This window comes from Schistocerca cancellata, chromosome 1, assembly GCF_023864275.1.
Source record: "Schistocerca cancellata isolate TAMUIC-IGC-003103 chromosome 1, iqSchCanc2.1, whole genome shotgun sequence".
Classification (NCBI taxonomy): Eukaryota; Metazoa; Arthropoda; class Insecta; order Orthoptera; family Acrididae; genus Schistocerca; species Schistocerca cancellata.
The window spans coordinates 776,669,085-776,695,969 of NC_064626.1; the positions used below are offsets into that span (position 1 = coordinate 776,669,085).

The 26,885-nt window shown below is 36.6% G+C and overlaps 1 protein-coding gene across 2 annotated transcripts in view; it reads right to left on the reverse strand.

Moving 5' to 3' along the window:
- LOC126187313 (transcription initiation factor TFIID subunit 4) overlaps window positions 1-26,885 on the reverse strand; it is a 202,195-nt gene that overhangs the window by 129,491 nt on the left and 45,819 nt on the right. For both annotated transcript variants that reach the window (XM_049928325.1, XM_049928316.1), the window contains exon 3: window positions 25,147-25,236. In XM_049928325.1, coding sequence (XP_049784282.1) covers window positions 25,147-25,236 — 90 coding nt within the window. The remainder of the gene's footprint in view (window positions 1-25,146; window positions 25,237-26,885) is intronic.

Below are 26,885 nucleotides of genomic sequence, written 5' to 3' on the forward strand. Positions count from 1 at the left end.
GATTTAAGTATTTCTCTCATAGTTTCAATGATGATCATTGTAATGGAAGCCCACAACAATAGGTATTCATGAAAAAAATTGGAAGCCCACAATGATAGGTATTCATGAAAAAAATTGTAATTATGTTTTGATACCAATGATGATGCCTGTAATGGAAGCTTGGAACAGTAGGTATTATCAAAAATATTACAACAATGTTTCGATACTCGAATTAAATTTGAAATAGAAAAAGCATTGATATGTGATAATACTTATTTGACCTCACTATATTTTTTAATGTAGTTGATTTGGGAGTGATACACAAATCTGGCAAATATATCAACATACATGTAAATTGAGTAAGACTAAACATTTGTAATGCACTTTCTGGTTAAATAACAAAAAGCTCCATTTGTTGTTGGTAACATCGTTATCTCGTAAACCGATAGCCAAGAATAGAATTTCAGAGTCAACTAACCACTATCTTTCTTCCTACTTCTTTCCTTCTGAAGCTTTATGGAGACACTCCTACTAAGAACAGAGAGTTGGCACCCATGGGAAAGAGGACAAAGCAAATGGAACATCTTTATGACAGCCAACTTCACTGTATAATTTTTTCACTCAGATCAATGTTGGTTAATTCGGGGGTGTGCCTATAGAGCTCGTGGCACTTGTTTGCAGAGGGTGGAAGCAGTGGTAAGTTTTGAATCACGGAATCCCATACAGAGGCAGCTCACTGTGAGAGCACACCCAAGTGACAGTTATCCAAATTTGATTCCTGGTCTGGTACAGACACTCTAACTTTCCAGTCAAATTTAAAACAAAAAACTTACAGTTTTAATCTGCCATGGAGTTTCAACAAATTTACTGCTTGCAGCAAAAAGAAGTATGATCAGCACATATGAACAATGAAAAACTTCGCTCGGACATTCAAGATTTCTGTGTCATTTAACATTAAAACCAAACATTTGTACCAGTACGGTCAATTTACAAGCACAAGCTCTGTGTAGGTAGTACCTAAAATGGCAGTTAGTGCACTACATTTAACAGATACAACTTTAGTATGTAAGTAACAATATGTTCATTTCAACTATATATTTTTAAACAATAAAAAATTTCACATTATGATTTTTAATTTGTCTTTTATTTCACAGAAATATTTCAACCACTGTATCATATGGTAATTTCCATTGAGGTAGTTAGCTCTAACTTTCTCTTATTCCCGAACACATTGGTGAATTGCAAACCACTACATACTGAATTTAAAACCATATTTAAATGTGTTAGATAAAGTAAGACACAAATACGAAGTAGAAGTACATCTATTTATGAAATATTGTTAGAAAATATTCCACTTTCGTAACACATATTCATGTTAATAAGAGTACTTTCATGAGACAATACATTCTGCAATACCCTTCTTATTTTCATGATCAAAAGCAGCACTAAGGCTCAACTGTGTAACCTCAGTGAAATTTACTCCCAAATTTCATGTGTTGTAGTCCAGGTGTATTATAAAATTATACAAATTTAAATGTTCCACAGGTCACATAAAGCATATTCTATGGATAAGCCCATACTTATACAGTTGTACATTTTATTTCCCAGAAACAGAGTATTAAGATCATGCCGAGTGAAAACTATCTCTTTCACACTTTCATCATTTAGGTTGGTGAACAGAAATGAGAAAAAAAAAAAAATTGAAGGAAATTTATAAAACTTTATTTGATGCCGAAATGAATATTCTAAAAGAGCAGAAATTTCATTAGGCATCACTTTTTACAAATTACATCATTTACATACTGTCCATTTTGCCACACATATTCAATACACCAATTCTGAGGATTCTGCAGAGTACTACATGTTCTCTGGGATGTTGGCAATGTTTTCTTCAATTTGAGTCTCTAGTTGGGCAAGGATCATTGGTCTAGCCTGGTAAACAATGCTCTTCAGTTGTCCCCATGCAAAGTAGTTACAGACTGATAGGTCTGGAGAATGGAGTGGCCACATGATGTCTGAAATCTCTGAAATTATGTGATCCCCAAACAAGTGTTTCACTGCAGCCATAGACAGTCAGGCAGTGTTTGAGTTGCATCCTGTTGAAATCAGTTATGTTGAAAGTCAAAACTGGGAGGAGAATGAAGTCTTGGAGTCAAAAATATCTCTACTGTGATAACATAACATTGAGCTGTCACACTGACAGTGGTGCCTCCTCCATCTCCAGAGAAGTAAGGGCCTATTACCCCATGACACGATACTGCCATCATACAGTAAGTTTAGCACTGTGCTGTTGAAGCACAGCAGGATTTGTTTGTGCGTGTAGTTTGCACCTAGTAATGGATGTTCTACTGATTCACATGTCCACTTAGCTGAAAATAGGCTTCACTGACATCAATGAACTTAGCATCCTTACTGATTTCAGCCAAAAGATGATTATGCTTCAGTTCTTGAACAATCAGAAGTTTTTAAGGATGATATTGAAGACATGCATGCTTCAATGTCTGAGTCCCAATGATGAGTCAATTTTCTGCATGTACAGACAATATAGTCCAATAAGTTTTTTCTTCTCTCTCTCTCTCTCTCTCTCTCTCTCTCTCTCTCTCTTTTTTTTCAAAGCTGAACCAGTCTTTTTTAAGTTACGGACACACTTTCTGAACGTGTATGAAGGAGGAATTGACTGCAGAGTAGGATCTCATATTGACACATGAAACGCTCTTTGTGAAGCTGTCACACTGTCACTATGTTAGTATTATGCATTCACAGTGACCACATGCTCCGTACTGTCCAGTGCTCCATTGCAACTAAATGTCCATTACTACTTGACGATTTGGCATCTGCACCACTTGCTGAACATCCACAAGCTTGCCAAGATCTACTTCAAACGTTCCCATATACCTGTGCCCCACAAATTATGATAGTTCTACAAGTTTTTGAGATTTATTATTATTATTATTATTATTATTATTATTATTATTATTATTGTTACTTTGATGACGGAATAAGAAGTGGTGGTGTTGTCATTTTTTAATCTGTCAATGATGGAATCAAAGCTGGGGCTGTTAAATGCTTTATTTACTTAGTATACCAAATACATCTGTATCTCATATACATTATATAGTCCAATATTCAAATTAAACTGCAACTGATTTTGCTACCATAGCATTTTCACAATGAGGCCTCAACATATGACATTCTAAACATATTATTTTATGCTTTCCTGATGATTTTGTAATGTTCTCAAGTATTCAGCCAGTTGGTGTCGTCCAACTGGTGCAATATTTCAGTAAGCTTACTTATACCCATTTTTAAGTGGTCCTGATGACAGATTTGTCTTTTGCTGCATGCTGCCTTATACTTGAATGCTTCCTGCTGTCATGCCCATTCTCAATGAGAAGGTGTTCTCAGTACATTAGTACACAAGGCTAACAAAGTCTCTACCCAAACAAGCTTAGAAGTGGACTTGTAGCACTTACACACAGTTTTCTGGAAGAATGGTTGCAATCCCAATTAGATTAAGTGTGTCATGCCCCCAAAACAGCTTAGGCCACAGCTTGCTGAGGAGAGAAACCACTTGTAATGACAATATTTATCCCTTATGTTAATAACCCATCTACAAAAATGCTATGGAAATATAATGTTAGATGTGTACTTAGCCCAGCAACCAAGATGAAAACACCACTGAGGTTCAGGATACAGACAACCTAGGACTCCAAAAATACACTGTCCCTTGGATCCTATGCCTCTGCGAGAAATTAAACGAAGCTCAGACCATCCAGACAATACAGGAAAGATGCACAAGTCACAAACTTCACACAGGTAAGGAACAACCAATCAAGCTAGCTGTGACGTAACACTGTGTCTCCAATTGACATACCATGAATTAAATTTGTGGTAAGGTCTTATGGGACCAAACTGCTGAGGTCATCAGTCCCTAAGCCTACACACTACTTAATCTAACTTAAACTATCTTATGCCATGGACAATACACACACCCACGCCCGAGGGAAGACTCGAACCTCCGACGAGGGGGAGCCGGCACAAAGTTCTTAAAAGAAATAACATATTCTGGTAAATGTTTTAAAAGAATCAGTAGGGATATAGCTATATAGTGGGTTGATAAATAAAGACTGCAATTGCTAGCTAAATAAGGCTTGGGACCCAGCCTTGAATGTGCTCAAAGCATGAGGACAGCCTGTAGGAATACCCATTCAACCCATACCAATTGAAGAGCTTACAAGGAAAGGTCTCAGGGGTGGGAACAACTTTTTGAAACCATTTACACAGTAGCATGAGTTACGGTTCCAGATATGACATCCTGCAGCCACTTGCCTTGAAGGCCTCTCATTTGTGAGTAATCAAGGGGGGGGGGGGGGGGGGGGAGAGGGGAGGGGGAGAATGCAAATTTCATGTGACATTCTAGACTCGTCTTCAAAATGATGACAGTAAAGACAATGGCACTGTGGTGCAGTAGTTAAGGTACTTTCCAAATGTGCAGAAGGTTGTGTGTTCAAATCTCATCAGATGCTGTAAATTTTTAAGTGTTTATCAAAATGGCTTTGATCTTTATTTTTATTCGATTAATTGGTTTAAATAACATTGTTATGACAAGGAAAGTTGTTACTCATCATACAGTGGAGATGCTGAGTCGCGACTCAGCATCTCCGCTATATGGCGAGAGGCAACTTTCCTTTTCGTAATATTGTTACATTCCATCCTGAATTTTTCATTGTTTGATAATTGCTTTAAATGCAATTTTTTAAATTTCTAATCTTTTCTCATGCCATTTTAGTCATCCATGTTAACTACTTCGTTCTCTTATTTTCTCTTCCAATCATTCTCATTTGATCTGAAATCTTTGACAACATGACCATAATTATTCTTATTTATCTACCATAATATTTAAACATTTGAAAATCTTGCCAGTGTATCAGAACAGAAAAAAAAGAAAAAGAAAAACAAGGCTGTGCAATGATGTCGAGAATGTATTTTCCTTTACAAGTACACATTTCTGGATGGTAATCGTCACAAACATTTAAAACATAAATTCTTGTTGCACTATGGGAAAAATAATGCAGATGAAGGTTTAACTGAAAGAAGGTATTACAAATACAGCTGAACCCAATTTACACGTAATTCTGTTCTGTGTAACTCTTATTTCTACATAAAGTTTTGTCAGTCCAAAAATGTATTTAAAATAGTGTTAATTAAACCTTATATAAACATAATCCCTTTTTACATAATTTGCAGTTAATGTAACAAATTCTGGTGAAATAATTTGAGTACTGTGACACTGTAATGAGCATTGTTTGAAATGAAGCTTAGAAACATTTTCCTTAACTTTGTGGATGTATGCAAGTACAGCAAGTGGGCGGTGCCGTGGAAACAAGGGGGCAAAGACTTGGTTAACCAGAGCAGACAGCATAGAAGCAAAGACGCTCTAGCACTGTTATTTTCAACACAAGAATTTCTTTTGTGGTAACAATAGAGAAGTTAAAAGTTGCTGATATTACTGAACAGTGGTTCCGTCATTAAGTCACTTCTGATCAGCCATAGAGTATAAAAAAAGGAAAAGTTACAGGCAAGATTAGAAAGTAAAATTCATACGGGAGGTGGATGCTAATTGACACAAAACGAAATCTGAAATTTCTTCAGACTCAGGAACTGCCTATATCACTATGTACAGTCATCAGCAAAGGAAATAGTATTTTGAATAAGTTTTTAAAATTGGGTGCAAAATCAACCAAACGCAGTCGTCAGCAATAAGGGAGATACACAGATTTGGAAAAGGCACTTTTCACATGGTTCAAGCAGATATGGGCTGCAGCTCTACCAGTCAGTGGGAACATACTGAAAGCAAAGCAATAGATTTAGCTACAAATATGAACATCACCGCTGATTTCAAGCCTTCATCGCGATGGTTAGAAGGATTTCAAGATTGCCACAGAATCACAGAGAGAACAAATTCCGGTGAATTGAAAGCTGTGGACAACATCTTGGTGGAACACTGGATTGACGAGGTTCTGCCAGGTATCTTAACGGATTATCAAACTCAAAACATCTACAACTGTGATGTCAAGTCATTATGCAGTATGAGAAAAATGCAAACTATTCACTGTCTTCAGAAGAATGACCATATGTTAAGTTTGCCATATTTTAAATATACTTAAACGATGCCACCGTTAAAGTGGAGAGTATTAGTTTTAAAATAGATGAAAAGCAGCATTATGGATGTGTTGAGAACTTCAAAGCGAAGGTCAGACACACCAGAATTAATTTATAACACATCAGTACAGACACCTAGCTGCAGTTAGAACTTGTGACAGGCAGTTGAGTCATAAGTCTTCTATACTCAAATATAACAACCACATTTTACCAACAGGGCAAGTGAGTGCCGGCACTAATATCTGGTTCTATTTATTTGTGCAATCAACTTTTTCTGCAATGAAGAGGATTAAATCCAACCACAGAAGTTCACCGACAGACTCCAAATTAAAAATTTATCTTTGAATTAACAGTGATACCAGACACTGATGCTTTAGTGAAAAGCACAATAAGTAGTATTGATTCAAAAGCAATTTCTTTATAGAAATGAACTACATATTGATGTCAATTTAAATTTCATCTGAAAACAACATACATCATAAGGAGGCATCAATTGCAGCTACAAACTTGTGAAGTTGTGGAAATTTATGATGAAGAAAATTTATACGTGCTCGTGCTTGCTTAGCTCTCTCCCGAACAGGCCTACTCTAGAGAGTCACTTGGAATTTGGAACTTTCTCTGTCACTTAGTCGCAAACTAAGGCCCGCCAGGATGAATCGCTGCAGGATGTGAGACCTGGGATCGCCATTAACACTACCATATGGGTTCTTTCAAAAAGTTAATCCCATACCCAGGAGCCTCTGCTTGTTAGATCACACTACACTGCAGTGCCTTGTCCACATTAGCAGCACCCAGACCTCTGTGGTGGCGGCACAGTTACTGATGACAATAATTCGTGTCCCGCAATGAACTTCCCCCTCCACCTCATCAGCAGAACCATCTGTGGATACTACAGATGCAAGCTTGACAGTGGGAAGGAAGAAGTGTATAAAAAGGCACCCAATGGAAGACAAATCGGTCATTAAGGTTGCCTGAAGATGGCAACAAGTCAGCTTGCTGAAATATCATACCATTTGGATGATGCCGCCCAGATGAATATCTGAGAACATTTCAAAAAGACATTCTAAATAATAAAAACTCCACAAGTTGAATTATCCAAAGAACCCAGAAAAGATACATGGATTCACAGATTTTAGAATAAAAACCAGCACTATCAAGACCATCTCCAGATACACTCCAGTTAATATTCCAGAATCCATGGATATTTCACCTTTTCCAGATCCTTGAGGGATTCATAACATGAGCATCATGCCCCAAGATGGACTCTTACAATTCTGAAAATGATTGCAATATAATTTCAATATAGAAATAACCTACACAGAGCATAATATAGAGGTACCAAATCTTAAGTTGCAAAATTCTGATCAAATATACTCTCTTCTCAATTAAAATGTCTTCCCATGATTAACTCATGTTGTCATTACCCTAAAAAACTGCCACACACTATATGCACGAAGGTAACTAATGTAGACTGCAGAAAACCAAATAATTTCTATTTGCAGTCCACATAAAATATAGAACATATTTGTTCTCCTTGTACAGAAGATAAAAAAACACATTAATAATGGAAAATCAATGAGAGATGGCATTCTGAGGTAATCAATGTAAGAGCAGCTGCACAATTATGGTGTTCTTTCAATAACTTCTAGAGTCTCCAGGCCCTAATTATTGATCATTCCAAAGACACAAGTTGCATAATCAACATCATACAGGACATTCTCTGGTTTTAATTGCAATGTGAAATCCTAGGGCAAGGTTTTCCACTAACCTCTGACAATCCTTATTGACACATGGAGAATAGTTATTGCTGTTGTTTTTTTTTTTTTTTTTTTTTTTTCGGGAGAATTTATCTAGGACACAATTTATGTTTAAGTTCATTCCAAACACATTCAATGGCACTCAGTTTTTGGCAGAAAAGTCTTAGAAGGAGTTTCACATGTGACCTGCCAGTCTAAGCATATTGCCAGTCATGATTTTGTCAATTATATATTTGTTCTTGTATTGCATACAATAAGCTTGAAAAACACACCACAGGTATTGGCCACCAATGTTTCCTATCAGTCTTGGATTAACTTCATTATTTTTTTTGGAAATGGACAAACCAATATTTGACTGTTTCATGAACTACCTCATAAATGAACTGTCTACTTCTCAGTACTGTATTTTTCAAAGATATAAATACCTGACTTTCGCAAGAGAAGATAACAGAGCTGTATGAGGAGTGATCCAAGAAACTCTAGCCAAATCGGTGTAAAGTGTCCTCCTATGTTGCCACAGTAGTATGTGGAAAAGCCATTTTTGTATCTTAACACTGTGCCGTCCGGCGACACCACAGTGGTGTCGTGCACGAAATAGCAGTCAACAGCTGGCGACACCGCAGTGGTGTCGTGAGCATAGTATCGCGCAGTGGCTGACGACAGCACTTTAGTATCTTTTGCATTCTGTTGGTGTTTTGTTTAGGTAACAATAAGTAACACGTGTCAACAAGTTGTTTGTTTTTATAAGTACTTGTGCCCTTTCATCATGGCAGACTAAAGAGACAATACATTATTTGTGATGAATGTGCGGACGTCTTGTCTGACGTACCGGACAACTTGGCCAATTGGGAAGAAGACATTGGATATTAAAAAAATGAAAGTGAAGCAGAATTGTCGGTAGATAGTGAAATACTTCCAAGAAGAATTCGACGAACGCTACGGTAGCCAACTGATTCTGATGTATCAGACGAAGACTATATATATAACAAAAGCGCTGGCAGGTCGATAGACACACAAACAAACCAAACACACACACATATATATATATATATATATATATATATATATATATATATATATATATATATATATAAGGAAACATTCCACGTAGGAAAAATATACCTAAAAACAAAGATGATGTGACTTACCAAATGAAGGTGTTGGCAGGTCGACAGACACACAAACGAACACAAACATACACACAAAATTCAAGCTTTCGCAACAAACTGTTGCCTCATCAGGAAAGAGGGAAGGAGAGGGAAAGACGAAAGGATGTGGGTTTTAAGGGAGAGGGTAAGGAGTCATTCCAGTCCCGGGAGCGGAAAGACTTACCCCCAAGGTAAGTCTTTCCGCTCCTGGGACTGGAATGACTCCTTACCCTCTCCCTTAAAACCCACATCCTTTCGTCTTTCCCTCTCCTTCCCTCTTTCCTGATGAGGCAACAGTTTGTTGCGAAAGCTTGAATTTTGTGTGTATGTTGTGTTCGTGTGTGTGTGTCTGTTGACCTGCCAACACCTTCATTTGGTAAGTCACATCTTCTTTGTTTTTAGGTATATATATAGTTTGGGCTTGCTATCCTTATGGAATTGTAAAAAAAAGGGGGGGGAGAGCAAGGAACGATGATTACTGGTCAACGAATCCATCAATAAACACACCGATATTTCGCAAAACAATGTCTCACAACCAATTCAGACAAATATTATCATTTTTACATTTTTCTGACACAACAATAAACCATATAATGCCGACCGGCTTTTCAAAGTGCAATTCGTACTTGATTATTTTTCCAAAAAGTTTAAAGAAACTTTTAATCCAAGTCAAAACGTCTCAGTTGATGAAGGTCTGATACCATGGCGTGGATGGTCAAATTTTAAAGTTTACAATTCGTTGAAAATTACTAAATATGGGATACTCTTTCAGATGCTGTGTAATTCGAGTATGGGATACATTTCCTCTTTCAAGATATATTTCAGCACTGGAGAGCCTTTAGCAAAAACAGTGATGGAACTACTGACACCTTCCTATAGAAAGTGGCACCACCTCTACATGGATAATTATTATAACAGTGTAGAACTTGCAGAGAAGTTACTTGAAAAGAAAATTCTAGTTTGTGAAACGATATGGCAAAATAAAGGATTTCTGGAAAAATTAAAGTGCACGAAAGTCAATGTGAAGCTTGTCATCAACGGAAACATGAAATACTCGCACAGGTACGGAGAGTTTCAAGAACTAAAACAATACGAATGATCTCTACAATACATAATGCCACTTTGACTGACACATAAAGAAAATGTAGAAAAATCAATTACACAATATAAAAAAAAAATCTGAAAAGGCATTAGACCACAACAAATACATGAAAGGAGTGGATCGGGCAGACCAATATTTGAGTTATTACCCTATATACAGAAAAACTAATGGTCAAAAAAGGTCTTCAATTCAGACAAATATTATCATTTTTACATTTTTCCGACAACAACAATAAACCAGATAATGCTGGTTAATTGTGCATTATTTAATACATTCTGTACATTTCAATACAGAACACAACAGTCTCAGATTTCACGATTTTTTATTGAAAGTGTCTGATTCGTGGATAAAAGACTATGTACCTGCTTCTGAGCAAAACTTGAAGGTTGCCACTATAACACGTACATCTCACCACGATCTTGTTGACAGACTTACCTATCACATAAAGCAACACCAACTAATACTTATTTCCAAAACGTATAAAGGAAAACGAAGAAACTGCCATGTATTTTAAAAAAATTAAAAATAAAATGTAAAAAACCACCTTAATGAGCAAGTCCTGTGGAGTTGCGTTACACCTTGGAGACTGTTTTGCTGCTTATCATATGAAAGAGAAGTATTAATTACCAAAGACAATGTAAATAAACAAGTATATGAAACAAACTAATTTTGTATTTATTTACGTATGTATATCTTCAAAATTTCATGCAAGTAGGGGAACAGGGTTGAGAACTTATGAGAACTAACGATTAGATTAGTAAAACTTAACAATTTATAATCTCCTGATAATGTCAAGATTGGCTGGCGACAAGCCAAGTAGTCTGAATTAGCGCTGCTGGCGGCCAAGCGAATCAATTTGTACGAGACGTGCAGACGGCAAAGTGTCAAGAGGAACTCTGTGAATGGTTTTCCTAATGATTTTTGTCCGAAGAAACATGGTAGAAGTCTGGAGTACCTTTAGTTAGTCTTACAGATGCAGTTCATAATGGAATAGATACGTACAACTTGCCAGCTAGTTTTTCACGAATTTTATGTCATCAATTATCGAGTTCAGCATTTTGTTTCATCATCAAAAATAGACAAAAAATTCTGTATTAAAACAGACCACAAACCACGAACAACCATATCCTTACTAGTGTGTGTATGTGTCTGCATCAGGTTAGCCAGGAGGTCTCTCTCTCAAACAGTTTGAACAATAATGTGGATATTTTTATCCCAGAAAATGGTTCACCAAGATTGTTTCCTTACAGATATTAACAACTGCATGCTGTGAAAATCCAGTCTGGCTGCTGGGATCCATCCTGGTTTGTTGCCTTAACTCTTATCGAGATTTAATCGAAGTTCCTCACCTACATTCTTAATACGGAGATTGACATTTAAGTTTTTACAAATGACTAGGGTGGAGCTGTTCATGTCTGATGTTATTATAGTGTCAAAATTTGTCATTTACTATTTTAAAACAATGACAGCTTGGAAACTCGGCAAGTAGTTCATTTACTATTGAGTGCTTAAAGAAAGGATGCTGTGAAAAATTGGAATTTCTGATGAAGGTTTGCACTTGATAATTTTATACAATTTTCATAAAGGACTCATTCAACAATAAGACCTCGATTCATGTCAGTCAAATTTTGGTAATGAATCACCATCAGAAAGGACTGTTTACAATCAGTTTGCAGAATTCCATTTTTTTCGTACTTCTGTCAATGAAGAATTTCATGAAGGACAATTAAAATTATTTGTTGGTTCAAAACGCATTGACATTGTGTTGTATGACTGAAAAAGATCATCATACAGCTAACTGTGATTTAGAGGTACCTTTCACCATATCGATCACTGTAGTATATTCAATATTTTAACATTTAGATTTCATTTAATTTATTAATTAATCCAGGGACAATCTTACAAAGATACTGGATTTGTCATCAAAATGCAATGAAAATAAGCAGTTCAAAACATATAAATTCACAAAGAATAAATGTGTTACGAGGATATGACTGGTGTTCGGCCATGGTCTTAATGAAGGAACCATTTTGGCTTTTGCCTGAAAAGATTTTGGGAAACCACCCAACACCTAAATCAGAATGACCAGAGAAATTTTTTGTAAAATCCTGAAAATCTGTCCTCTTAAATTCATCTTCTGCAGTTTTTGGGCCATATTATTATCTATGTGCTGGAAAGTTTCAGCATCATTTGTGCCTGCTAATACACAGCTGATAGTCATCAGAGGTTTGGACACTGGAATCTGAGAACAAATGTTGAGTCTGTACAGTTCGAAAGCTCTGAACACCAAGTAATTACTCATCATTCAATGCAAAAGTAAAAAGGGAATGCAAAGTTGCCACTTTTTGTCTTGTTGAACAGCATAATCCTCTGGTAAGAACGTAATGTTCCTTTGAAACGATTCTGCAGCACCAGAGTGTCAAGGCTGGTGCACCTGGTATCATTAATTGAACCAGAAAAATATGTTTATTGTATGCAAATTCTAATGGTCTACACAGAAAAGAATAAGTGTACTTGTCTCCTAGTAACCCTTTCCAGGAAATAAGTTGAGATTCTGTCAGACAAAGGTCCCGAGTTCGAGCCTCGGTCCAGCACACAGTTTTAAGCTGCCAGGAATGTGCAGTCTCCCTGTTGTTCCAAAACCTGATTTTTGAGCATTCTAAATGTTTGCCAAATCTACTAACATTTTAATTCCAGATCACTCAAAATCTGTATCGTCTATGTAACACAACCCTTACTTACTACTACTCCATCAACATTCCAATTAAGTGAACCGACATCAACTCTTCTCTTGAGAAACAATGCTTTGTTTCCACAAGTACCACAGAAACTATACCACAACTTGTTTTAGAAGTGGCAGTCATAAGATTTTATCAATTAAAGGTCTCTCCATAGCATACTGCAGTATGTCCATCCAGAATTCTACACAATGAAAGGTATAAATACTATTTTCCATAAAATCAGTCACACAAAAATTTCGTGCATTTCTTTCCAACTTTGCTTTGTGGAAGATCTAATTACCTTCATGCCACTATGCATAAGTTGTTTTACCAGCTTTTCACAACTACGAGAGACATAAATGCCATTAAGGTAAGTTTAGACCAGAAATGCTCCCCGTGCACAGTATCAAACTTGATACTTTTTAGAGCAAACACAGATATTGCGAACATTAGCTTACAATACAAGCCCTGAGAGGGGATGCATTATTCATTGATTAGATCTCAACTACATCTGCGTGATTACTCTGCTATTCATAATAAAGTGCGTGCAGAGGGTTCAATGAACCACCTTCAAGCTATCTATCTCTCTACCGTTCCACTCTCAAAAGGCGCGTGAAAAAAAAAAAAAAAAAAAAAGAGCACTTAAATTTTTCTGCGCGAGCCTTGATTTCTCTTATTTTATCGTGATGATGATTTCTACCTATGTAGGTGGGTGCCAACAGAATGTTTTTGCAATCAGAGGAGAAAACTGATGATTGAAATTTCATGATAAGATCCCATTGCAACGAAACATGTCTTAGTTTTAATGACTGCTACTCCAATTCCCATATCATGTCTGTGGCACTATTTCCCCTACTTCAAAATAATACAAAACGAGCTGCCTTTCTTTGAACTTTTTCGATGTCATCTGTTAATTTCACCTGATGCAGATCCCAACACTGCACAGGAATACTGGAGAATAGGGCGGACAAGTGTGGTGTAAGATGTCTCTTTAGTAGACCTGTTGCACCTTCTAAGTGTTCTGCCAATAAATTGCAGTCTTTTGTTTGCTCTACCCACAACATTATCTAAGTGATCATTCTAGTTTAGGTTATTTGTAATTGTAATCCCTAAGTAGTTAGTTGAATTTACAGCCTTCAGATTTGTGTGACTTATCGATTAATTGAAATTTAGCAGATTTCCTTTAGTGCTCATGTGAATAACTTCACACTTTTCCTTATTCAGGGTCACTTTTTTCACCATGCAGATATCTTATCTCAATCATTTTGCAATTCGTTTGATGACTTTACAAGACGGTAAAGGACAGCATCATCTGCAAACAATCTAAGAGTGCTACTCAGATTGTCTCCTATGTTGTTAATATAGATCAGGAACAATAGAGGGCATATAACACCTCCTTGGGGAATGCCGGATATTACTTGTGTTTTACTCTACGACTCTGTTAATTACTACGGACTCTGACCTTCTTGACAGAAAACCATGAATCCAGTCACACAACTGAGGCGATATTCCACAGGCACGCAGTTTGGTTAGAAGACATTTGTGAGGAACAGTGTCGAAAGCCTTCTGAAAATCTAAAAATATGGACTCAATTATGACACCCCTGGTGATAGCACTCATTACTTCACGAGCATAAAGAGCTAGTAAGAGATCAACTAAATTTTATTAACAAAGGGAAAAGAAAACAATTATATGAATCTCTACAAATGACAAAATTGTTTCGAACTTTCATTGTATGATTAAGGCGAGGAATATGTGTAGAAACAGTAATCATACTCATCCACTCTTCAAATTGTTCTCTCTATTAAGACATGTACTTTCAAATTTAAGATATTATTTACAGAAGAACGCACAGCGTAAACCACTGATTGGAGGAAATATTTTTTGAATGGCATGGGCAACCACTGTGAAAAGATTTTTCAAAGTGCAACACATAATGGGATGAAATGAGTGTAAATGTTTTGGGGATAGAACATGCTACATGCTACAATCAATACCTAACTTCAGTCAGTGACTCTAGAAACACAAAATTTGGAAGAAAACTTCTTTGTATGATACATGCATCAGCTATGAAAGGATTTTTCGAAATTCATTTCCTAAGAGAGTGTAAAGAGGGTCTGAAGATTTTTCGATGAACTGATCACAGCCTAACCCATTGATCCTAGGTGCTTGAAATTTAGACAAGACACTCCTTATGCGACGTAGAAGTCCGCTAAGAAAAGATTTTTTTATTTTTTTTATTCAACTCCTGATGGAGCTTAACGAATGTTCAAAGCTTTTTGGCATATCAATGTCTGGTGTTGAATTGTTGATCCTAGAAACATGAAATTTTGAAGGAACATTTATTGTATAAGGTAGATACCTACTGAGAAAGGATTTAGCAAACTCTCAATAACAAAGGGGGTAAATTGGATACAGAATATACACTAAAACTTGATCAAGAGCTAGCACCATGAAGAATTAACGGACAATGTGAGTTGCATTGTGGCTAATAAGACAAAAATGATTTACATAGTAATGAGCATGAACAAAAGATAGTAACAGAGCAAGGAAAAAGTCCTACAAGGCAAAGAACATTGTTTACAAAGAAGTTTTGTAGAAACTCTAACAAACAAAGTGATACATATTCTAACGAAATACTGAAGTATATGATTATTCTGTGAGTGTTTTTGTCCAATTAACATTAAGTACCCACTACTAAGTCGTATCATTTACTGTCAAAATACCTTAATTATCAGATACAGTAAAAGATAGGCAGTAACACATTAGAAGTGAAGTATTAACAATGTTTACAAACTTGTTAATTATGGCTACAAGTTCTCAAATTGCCGATACACCGCTAACAAAAAATTGAAAATTACTTAAGAAGCCGAGAACACTGGAAACCATGCAGAGGAAAGAATGTACAACTTGAGCAAGAGTTGTATTCGCGACTGGTGAAAAAACAAAATGCGGCTTCAAGAAACTAACAGTAATCGCTAGGCATTTCGCGGCCAAAAAGCGAAACATCCCGACCTCGAAGAAAGGCTTTGCGATTATGTAGGTAAGAAACGGCAATATGAATGCACATTGAGGTGAAGTATGTCAACTTAAAGCACTGGCTTGCCAAAGTACTAGGCATTACCAGTTTCAAAGCTAGCCAGGGCTGGCTGTCAAGATTTTTCAACAGAAGTGGATTAAGGTTCCGGAGGAAAACTCCCTTCGCTCAACAGCTTCCAGGTGATTAAGAGGAAATGATAAATCTACGATGCAAACGGTCCTATATATCATCGCAAATTGGTAACGCAGATCAAATGCCTATCTATTTTGAAATGCTGCTCGACAACACCGTGAACAGGAAAGGAGAATCCCGCATCATTATATGAACTGGTGGCAGTGAGAAGCAAAGGTGTACGGTGATGATGTGTGTGACCCGTGATGGACAAAAGTTACCACCTTATGTGATATTTAAAAGGAAAACTATTCTGAAAATATCAGTGAAAAGCATATTAGTGAGGACAAACCTGAAAGGGTGGATGGACAATGAGATCATGATTGACTGGGTGATGCATGTTTCACAACGTTGTCCTGGTGCGTTACTGAATTTACATAACATGTTGGTCCTGGACAGCTTCCGTGGACATACAACTATGGAAGTGTGAGAAATTACAAAAAGGGAAAACTGACTTGGTCATTATCCCTGGAGGCCTAACATCCATCCTACAACCACTAGACGTGTGTCCATATTGGCCATTCAAAGCTACACTTAAACAGTGATATATGCATTAGATGGCTGATGAAAACCACAAGTTCACTTTGAGTGGAAAAATCAAATGGCCAGATTTGTCCCAGATTTGCGAGTTGGTGGAAATCGCATGATGGGACTCCATTCCGCAACTACTGGTGGAAAAATCCCTCAAAGAATGTGGTATCACAAATTCACTGGATGGAACAGAGGACGACACTCTATGGGAAGATGGTGACAACAACAATTATTCTCCCACAAGTGGTGGTGATGATGATGATGAAAGTGATGATGAACAGAGAGGTAAGGGAGCAAAGGTATTGACTAAAATATTTTATTACACAAACTGTATTAACACTAAATTCTTAAAAATGGTAATTCACATTTTTCCCCCCTTCTATTGTAGGTAGGCCTAGAGTACCAGCTGGTGGTGATATATTCCCCAGCTGGCTGCCCGGCTAATGGGCCAGCCCGCTGCACACTGCTGAATCGGTTGTGTTTTAATGATTTATCAACCTATACAACAGCAAGTGAAGATTATAATGTGTTTCTTCAAACCAATTGTTGTTATACATAATTCTGAACATATCATTACATTAGAACAATTTTTTTAAATAAAACAAATTGAAGAAAAAAAATCCCTCCCTCAAAATTAGGGTGCGTGGATTATTCGAGGGCGTGGATTATTTGAGTGTATACAGTATTTACTGAATGATAGTGTACATCCAATTAATACAACAGCACACTATGCTAATGGATGTAGGCCACACTCGCAATGGAGCCCACAGTCGTCAAAGCATCCTGTTACCCAAGAAATTCTTGTCATTATAGATGAGGAACACATTAATTTTAGAGTGATATGAAATTACGTGAAATAAATGTTACAAGTTCTGTGGAAATCAACAAAAATAAACCTTCATAACCATGTTTTATGAGAAAAACAGCACTCACGAAGATGAAGTCTTGGGTAACTGTCTCTCTAGAAAAGTTTCATAATGTTCAATGAAGCTGGGAAATTAACTGAAAAGTATTATGATAAGGCAAATTCCAGTATGGGGAAAAAAAAATCAATGTATATGCCACTCATCAATTATCTGTATTGCCTACTCTAATTTTTGTTTCCAGAGAGGAAACAACAATAGCTTCTTAATTTTACACTATTAGCTGCACATGGTTTCAGAAGATAGTTTGAGATTTTCTCTTATTCCAATAATTCTAATACAGCTTCCACTTCTTATTATAGTTGTTGTTGTTGTTGTAGTCTTCAGTCCTGAGACTGGTTTGATGCAGCTCTCCATGCTACTCTATCCTGTGCAAGCTTCTTCATCTCCCAGTACCTACTGCAACCTACATCCTTCTGAATCTGCTTAGTGTATTCATCTCTGGGTCTCCCCCTACGATTTTTACCCTCCACGCTGCCCTCCAATACTAAATTGGTGATCCCTTGATGCCTCAGAACATGTCCTACCAACCGATCCCTTCTTCTGGTCAAGTTGTGCCACAAACTTCTCTTCTCCCCAATCCTATTCAATACTTCCTCATTGGTTATGTGATCTACCCATCTAATCTTCAGCATTCTTCTGTAGCACCACATTTCGAAAGCTTCTATTCTCTTCTTGTCCAAACTATTTACCGTCCATGTTTCACTTCCATACATGGCTACACTCCATACAAATACTTTCAGAAATGACTTCCTGACACTTAAATCTATATTCGATGTTAACAAATTTCTCTTCTTCAGAAACGCTTTCCTTGCCATTGCCAGTCTACATTTAATATCCTCTCTACTTCGACCATCATCAGTTATTTTGCTCCCCAAATAGCAAAACTCCTTTACTACTTTAGGTGTCTCATTTCCTAATCTAATACCCTCAACATCACCCGACTTAATTCGACTACATTCCATTATTCTCGTTTTGTTTTTGTTGATGTTCATCTTATATCCTCCCTTCAAGACACCATCCATTCCGTTAAACTGCTCTTCCAAGTCCTTTGCTGTCTCTGACAGAATTACAATGTCATCGGTGAACCTCAAAGTTTTTATTTCTTCTCCATGGATTTTAATACCTACCCCGAATTTTTCTTTTGTTTCCTTTACTGCTTGCTCAATATACAGATTGAATAACATCGGGGAGAGGCTACAACCCTGTCTTACTCCCTTCCCAACCACTGCTTCCCTTTCATGTCCCTCGACTCTTATAACTGCCATCTGGTTTCTGTACAAATTGTAAATAGCCTTTCGCTCCCTGTCTTTTACCCCTGCCACCTTTAGAATTTGAAAGAGAGTATTCCAGTCAACATTGTCAAAAGCTTTCTTATTATAGGATATTTACTTATTATCCAAAATTATCCAAACTGCATGTTTGCTAGTTTTTATACTTCTTTGGGGGGATCTGTAAAAGTAGCTCCTACGTGTCTGCATTTCATTTGTGAAGTACATTATTTTTCACCAAAACTGCACAAATCTAAGAAGTGTTTCAGCATGATAGTACAAAATCCTGAATTGAAAAGAAATTACTACAAAAGACAATCTCCTCACTGTTCTCCTCCGAGAGCTTCACATACATCATCTTGTTAAAATTTGTAGGATTATCAGCATGGGAAGAAAGAAAGTCCAAGTGCAATAGTATTCAGTAAACAATTTTCTGCTCATACCAACTGACACATTTTGTACTGTTCAGTAGTTCTCAGATGTCTTTGACAATAATTTAATACATTCAGTCGTATTTATCAAGCCGTTTCCTACGTGACTTAACAAAATGGTGCACCAACTTCACCATACATAGCAAAGGTGTTAAATTCTGACTGACTTTCATGTTTCACAATTACTCTGAGTGTGGCTTTCATTTCTGAGAACTCTCACTACATGTATGTTCAGCCTCTCAGCTCACAATGCTGCTTACCACTTATTTTTTTCAGAAGCTCGATTACAAGAAAATTTAAACTTCTCACTTGCCATACAAATTAACCACAATTTACAGCACAACCTCAATGTAACCAAACAAATATAAAAATTGGGAAGGGGAGGGTGGGAAGGGAAGACAATAACACCAACTGTTTCAAATAAATTCAAAGTCACGGCGCAGGTAGGCATTTTTCTCATTTGCAATTATTGCTGCAGGTAAAAGTAACACAGTATGTCAACAACAATAAGGGAATTGCGTTCACAATATCCAGATTAGAAACCCGAAACTTAAATAAACGAGACACGAATCCACACCACTGGCCACACTCAGAAACGTATTTTGAAGTTCTAGCAAAGCCAAGGCTGCTTCATAAAATGACAAGTTTTAATGCCCAATAGCTAAGCCCTGACTTATAAGTTGGCTTCCCTCCCCGCAATATTACTCGTAGTTGTAAGACTCTTTAGTCCACAAAAAGACTATAGCAAAACTGCATTTTACTATTTTATTCTGAACAAACATACTTACTAAGTTAATGTTTCAGCCATCAGTTACAACACAGTAGACAATCATTATTAAACATATTTCATCACCAATAACAAAAAGATTTTCCTATTTCCATTTTTCCATATCTCAAGCACATCAGTCAAAAACAAAACATTTCCAGAGAGGATCGTTATTTTTATCATCTTGCAATCAATATTATCATACTGTCATAAAGCTGAATAAGAATCAGAGTTCATACAAAAAATTTTACAAATATCTATAAAAGGAGGAGCTACTGCATGAAACTACAAATCCATAAAAAGGACACAAAAACAGCTTGGTTCTAGGTAACAAACCAATATACACAACCAAAAGTTGATGGAAACACCGATTTTTGGCACGTGCAAAGGAGTGGGCCACTAATTTCCCTCAATGTGCCCTACCATATTTAGCTTGACCTAAAATCATAGATGACCTTCCTCATATTCAGCAGATGAAGCAGCCACAGTTCTGCTACATTCTGTCCATGTCTGTCTGCTGCTCCTAGTGAACATGAGTGTGTCATGTCTTTATTTTATTGTAGTTTAACAAGTACATCCAGAGCAAGTGTCAAGATAAAAAAGAAGCTAAATATTACAGCAGTCAAAGTTCTAGAATAAGCATCATAACAGGCAAAACTGATGATGTAAACCAAAATATAAAAAAATGAAGGAAGTAAGATTACAATTTATACCCTGTCAACAACGAGGTGAATAGGGACAGAGCCCATGCTTGGATTACGAAGGAATGGGGAAGGAAATCAGCCATGCCCTTTTCAAAGGAACCCACTTCGATTTGCCTGGAGCCATTTAGGGAAATCACGGAAAACCTAAATCTGGAAGGTCTGATAGGGATTTGAACCATCATCATCCAAGATGCAAGACCAGTGTATCATTAATGTGCAACCTCCCTCAGTTATAAAAACTGAAGTCTGGAAAAGTTGAGTAGCTGGAGGAATGAAAAAGGAATACTAAATGAGTTATGCATAGTGCCCCAGAAAGGGGAAAGTAAAAGAGAGCAAACTCTCCCAAATAACAGGAACTAATCAAGTTGGAACAGAGGAGTAAATAGAATTTATGAGAATTACCGCAAAAAGCGGTTTCAATTACAGTGTACAGTCAGTCTGGTGTTTACAATTTTAATTTCTGAAAACTGACAATTTATTTTCACTGCCTCAAAAGTATTGAATGCTATCTCATTAAATCACTGAAAGTGAGAAAATCCTATATCGGAGGTTTTGCAAAAGGGTTGAGCATTCAGGTAAGAGGCTCAAAGAAATTAATTTTGGTACTAACTCACCCTTTACCTGCTAATACTGTTTTTCCATACTGTTTAAGGTATAAAGTGAACACATATCTTTCAAATGTTTTTTTAAGTTAATGCCTAATTTTTATAACGTCTGTGTACTGAATGATGAAATCTCAAAGTAAGAAGTATTCAATGAATTGAATGTATATACTGCCTACTACCCTCGAAAAAAATTCAATGAAGTTGTAATTCTAAGTAAAGTCAATAAACATATCAAAATCATCAACACAGTCACTCAGTGAAAACATCCATACAGAAACAGAGGCTAACCGAGATGAGTTCAATATTCTGAATTCAATCAATCGAAACTGTTTCACTGCTGAATACAATAATACGGTTCCTCAATATAACCATCATATGAATATCAAAATGATGTATCTTATCCCAGAATGAAAAATTATGAAAACTGCTTAACAAAAGTAAGGGAACTAGACAGCATGAGATACATGCATAATTTTACATAGATTATGCAAAGAAAGCCACTCCTCAAGCAGTAGCAGTTAATGTTAGCTTGATGGAGCAACGAGACATTCCATGGAATTCAAAAAAGTACAGGCCTGTATCGCTGACATCAGTCTGTTGTATAATTATGAAATACATTTTACACCTCCACATTATGACCTAAAATAATCAAAATCTCTGCAGGAATCAACAGATTCTGCGAACAACAATATTGCAAAATTCAGCTTCCGCTGTTTGTCCATGAGATCCAGATGCCAATAGATAGGAGAACCTACGATAACACAGTGTTTCTTGACTTGTGGAAAGCATCCACATTGTTGTCAATTGAATAAAATATGAGCATATGGAATACTGGACCAGCTTTGATGGCTGCATTCAAGATTTGCTAACAGACAGACCTCAAAATTTTAATTCTTAATGAGGTGAAATTTTTAAGCATAAAAGTGACTCCAGGCGTTCCCCCCAGTGTGTTTTATAATGCTGTTACTTTTAGCTGTATATATAAATTATGTAGTGGACAGTATCAAAACTGCCGGTGTGCTTTTGTGGGTGATACTGTTGTATAAATGTAAGTCACAATGCCAGAAAATTGTAGTCAAACTTAGGAAGATACGCAATGAGTGACAACTGGTGCTCAGACTGGCAGCTGACCCTAAACATACAGAGACTAAAAGGTAAAAAGTCACACTGCTGTTTAATCAATCAATTGGCAACCAATCACTGGAAACAGTAAGACATTGGCAGACACTACAAAAGAGCTGTGGATATGGAGAGCTGAAGTGGAATGACCACATAAAACAGCCAGTCAGAAAAGCAGATACCAGACTGAGATTTGTTGAAAGAAACCAGAGAAAACTTACTTCAGCTACGGAAAGAAGTTTACAAAACCCCCATTCAACTGATGTTCATATATTATTCACTGGTCTGGTGCCCTTGCTTACAAGGTAGTATTAATGGAGGAGAGAAAGGAGAAACCATATGGTGAACCTCATTGAATTCCTGTAGCATGCTTTTAGTGTTGTTGGGCATCACAGAGATCCACTGTTAAAGCTCTGGAAGTGTGCATTCCAAGGAGAGCCATGTAACATATTAACCCTTTCGCTGCTGTGGGCACTTACACACTCTGCTATGCTGTTCTCCAGGTGTTGTGGACTTGTGTACCCATGCCGCTTGGATTTTACTTCAGTGCTAAGGAAATCTGAATTTGTTCTGAGCCGTTGACCTCTCTATGCAGTAGATGAGTTACTTCCATTGAATAAAAACATTTCGAGTATTTATCATACAACATATGTGCTTCATCGTGTGCTACCATTTGCGGAAAACCTCATTTCAAGACCTTGATCGTTTATGAGATATGATGACTGGTTAGGACCACAATTCACGATGCACAAAGACGTGAATATATCAGCCAGAATGCCGTCTCTCAACATAGGCACCATCATTTGGCGAGTAGTACAGCCATGACAAAAGCAGCCACAGTACAGAATGCAAAGATCTCGTCTGCAGCATTACAAGGATTACTTACTTTCTCCCACATGTATTTTGCAAAATGACAATAAAGATAAAATCAAAGAAACTTAAGCTTTTACAGAACCTTACCAACTGCTGTTCTTCCCACACACCACTCACAAATGGAGCAAGAAAGGGGGTGCCCAAAGTAGCCCCCCCCCCCTGGCACACACACACGACATAAAAATATTAGTGGATCAAAGAAGCAAATGTGAAATTTATTTTATGAAAATTGACTATGAATCTCAGGTAAACAAATTTCTTACATTCTTGATGGTAAATTGATCCAATTGTTTGCATTCATTGCCATACAGCTGCAGCAAAATGTACAGCAGTGATTATTCTGGCATAGAATGATTTCCTGATGAGAAGTAGATCATATTTAATTCCGCTGCCTTCACAGTGTGTTTACTGAAGAGATCTTATCAACAGTTTTGTTCTTTGTTCCTACAGTTACCTGAATAAATTTCAATGCTTCACTATTATAAATTCTGAATACAAGAACAACATAAAGCAGCACTAACTTGTAGTCTCAAAAATCCAGTATCAAATATAAATATCTCAGGAAAATTTTCGAATAAGAACTCCATCTGTTCCACCAGAAAACCAAGACATAAAATCAACGAACATAGGATTATTTGATTGTAAGATTCTAAATTTCTAAAGAAATGGTTGCAAAAAAATTGACCCAACCTATGATTCTAAAGCAAGATACATCTTAGTGCACAAACAACAACTGTACTGTAGTGCCTCGATCCCAACAACGCTCATCTTTGACCCCGACTTTACTCATTCACAAACAGAGATAGAGACTTGCGCAAAAAAGGAAATCTGTTCTTCAAGATTGCATTACTCCCAACCTCAAGCAAAACTGTGCTGATGCTGATCACATAAATCTATTCTTTTTCTCATATGATTTTCAATTTAATTTAAATGCACTGGATAAATGAGAACAATATGGTGGAATCCTTCAAATTTCATATTCCCGAAACTACCTCACTTTTTCTTCAGAATTTCTGAAAGAGATAATCTACTATAGCAAGAATATATTTTGGAGTATCTGAAATCATCCACACTGAGCTTGAATGCTCCACTATTCTCATGGCCATCAAGTGATGTCAATTTCAAATGGAGATTATGGTAGATTGTCGATGTTTCAATAAACAACAATGAATATTTTATATTGTGTTTTCAGCATGGAATTACTATTATCATTATATTGCATTACATATTCCATTATATATTACATTTCTAAATAATTTGGAAAGATTTTCACTATCTTTTAATTCATGTTTACACTAGCTTTGAAACCTATGAAGAACATTTTGAACCAGACTGAAAATATGTGCCCAGGCTCTAGGATCATGATGTGCACTCACAACTGAAGAGCATTTTTTTTAATTTTTTTGTACTACTGTAGCAAAGAAATCACATAGTAATAGAGTCACTGAAAAAAATTACGTTTTGTTAAACATTATACAGAAAATGTGTTAAACACTGATTATGTGAGTATTCACTAAAATTTTCTGCACAAAGTGCTGTTATTTCTACTAGTTATTCATAAGCTTATTTTTTAGTTTACATGTCATTCTTAGTATTACTTAAACTGAAGACCACAGGAATCACACTGGGTTTTCAATCACATTGGGCTTTCTACAATCCCACAAGCTGAACAGAATGATATGTGACAAAATAAAAAAATAAAACAATTTTCCTTACATGAAATATCTGACAATGTAATTGGAACAAAGCCTTCCCACACCCATGCACAGTCAACAACCAAATATTTTTCCCTCCCATTTAAATACTTATGATGTGCATATTGGTGAACGACGTATGTTATTTACCTGTACAGTTGCTGTCTGAGTTGTTAAAGCTGGAGGAGGTGTTGCTTGAATAGCAGCTGCTGTTGTTGTCGCAACAGCTACTGTTCCATGCTGAAATTTGAAAAGATAATTGGCGAATTTAGAAAAAAAAAAAACATTTATTCCACAACAATTGAGTATATTTGTTCTGATGAACCATGTTAATTGTTCACTTACTTAACATGCAACATGAAAATCCTATACAAAAACAATTAATATGGAAATTAGCACTGGGTGAAACCAACAAAAATGAGTAATCCTAACAAAATTTGTATTTCTGTACAGTGTACTACAATCCTAAATTGATTTTTTCTCAATTATTTCAGCTGAGATAGCTAACAAAGATGGTTCAAATGACTAAGCACAATGGGACTTAACATCTGAGGTTACCAGTCCCCTAGACTTAGAAATACTTAAACCTACAACAAAGATACTTGAGGTAATTAATTGTAAATACAATTCAGTACTTTTATTATAACAATGACTTTGGTTATAGACTGAGAGTGTTCCCCAAAGCTGTTATCAGCTGTCATTCTAAACTACTTAAAGAAGGTAAAAGTTAAAACTATTACCAAAAGCCATGCTCCAGCCCTCATTTATCTTCAGTCACCTATTAACATCCAAGGGCTCAAAATTTACAATTATGAGACATATGTCTAAATTGCACTTAAACTGCTAAAAAACTAGAATACAAAAATATGAACAACAAATCATCTACACATATTACTAAATTATTAAAGCCCACTGCCAGGGTCAGGACAGATTGGTACAACTCATAAAAATACAACAGAGATTCTTGATCTCTGGAAGAAAGGAAACATTGTTCTCACGAAACCCTGTTGGATTAATTTAGAGAACTGGTATACAAGGAAGATTGTGCAGTAATCCTGCTGCCACTGTCATGTCTCACATGTACGAGTCACCATAATAAGATAAGAGAAATGACATTATGTCTCTCACAACATACGCATGGTACAGTGCACGAAACTGCTAACATTGATATGAACTTCACCACACACTACAGAGCGCTTGCACAGTTTACATGTAGATGAACATATACTAGACTTGTTGGCAACTGCTGTATCCTAGGGGTTACGCCCTCCCACAGTATAGCCAGGTCTGCCAGGTTGCTTACTCGGCAGACATGGAACAGCATAACAAAATGTTCACTGTCAAGCTTGCAGAAGGCATCACTCCGACAAGCAGCACCAAAATCACTAAACTATTTCCTTAAACCTGTCATTTATGAAAACAGAATGGGACAAGTAACCTTCTACTCAGCTGGTATTTACGAGGCCACATTGCTCCACGTCAGCCGATTCAATTATGACTCCCGTAAGGTGATCAGCAGTTACCTCCGATTATGCACGAGCCACCTAGCAATGATTGTCGTGTAATCTTCAAGCAACCTTGCTGATTTCTGCTCTGATACACCTGTATTTACAGACTGGATTATGCCCAGCATGCTGGCTAGCCTGAATTGGACACTGAATCAGGAACTTGTAATTTATCCAGTTTAGACTTTGCTTCTGCTTTTAAGTGATCTTCAGTGAACTCGTGCTTTTCACTCAAGTCTCCTCACACAACTCAAACTGTATATATTGTACCATAAATAAAAGTCGTAACTTTTATTAATGCTGACATTTGTTGTTATACAGGCACCTTGGAGAAACTGACGTTTATTTGGCATACAATATACCACTCTGTGGCTCTCATCATAA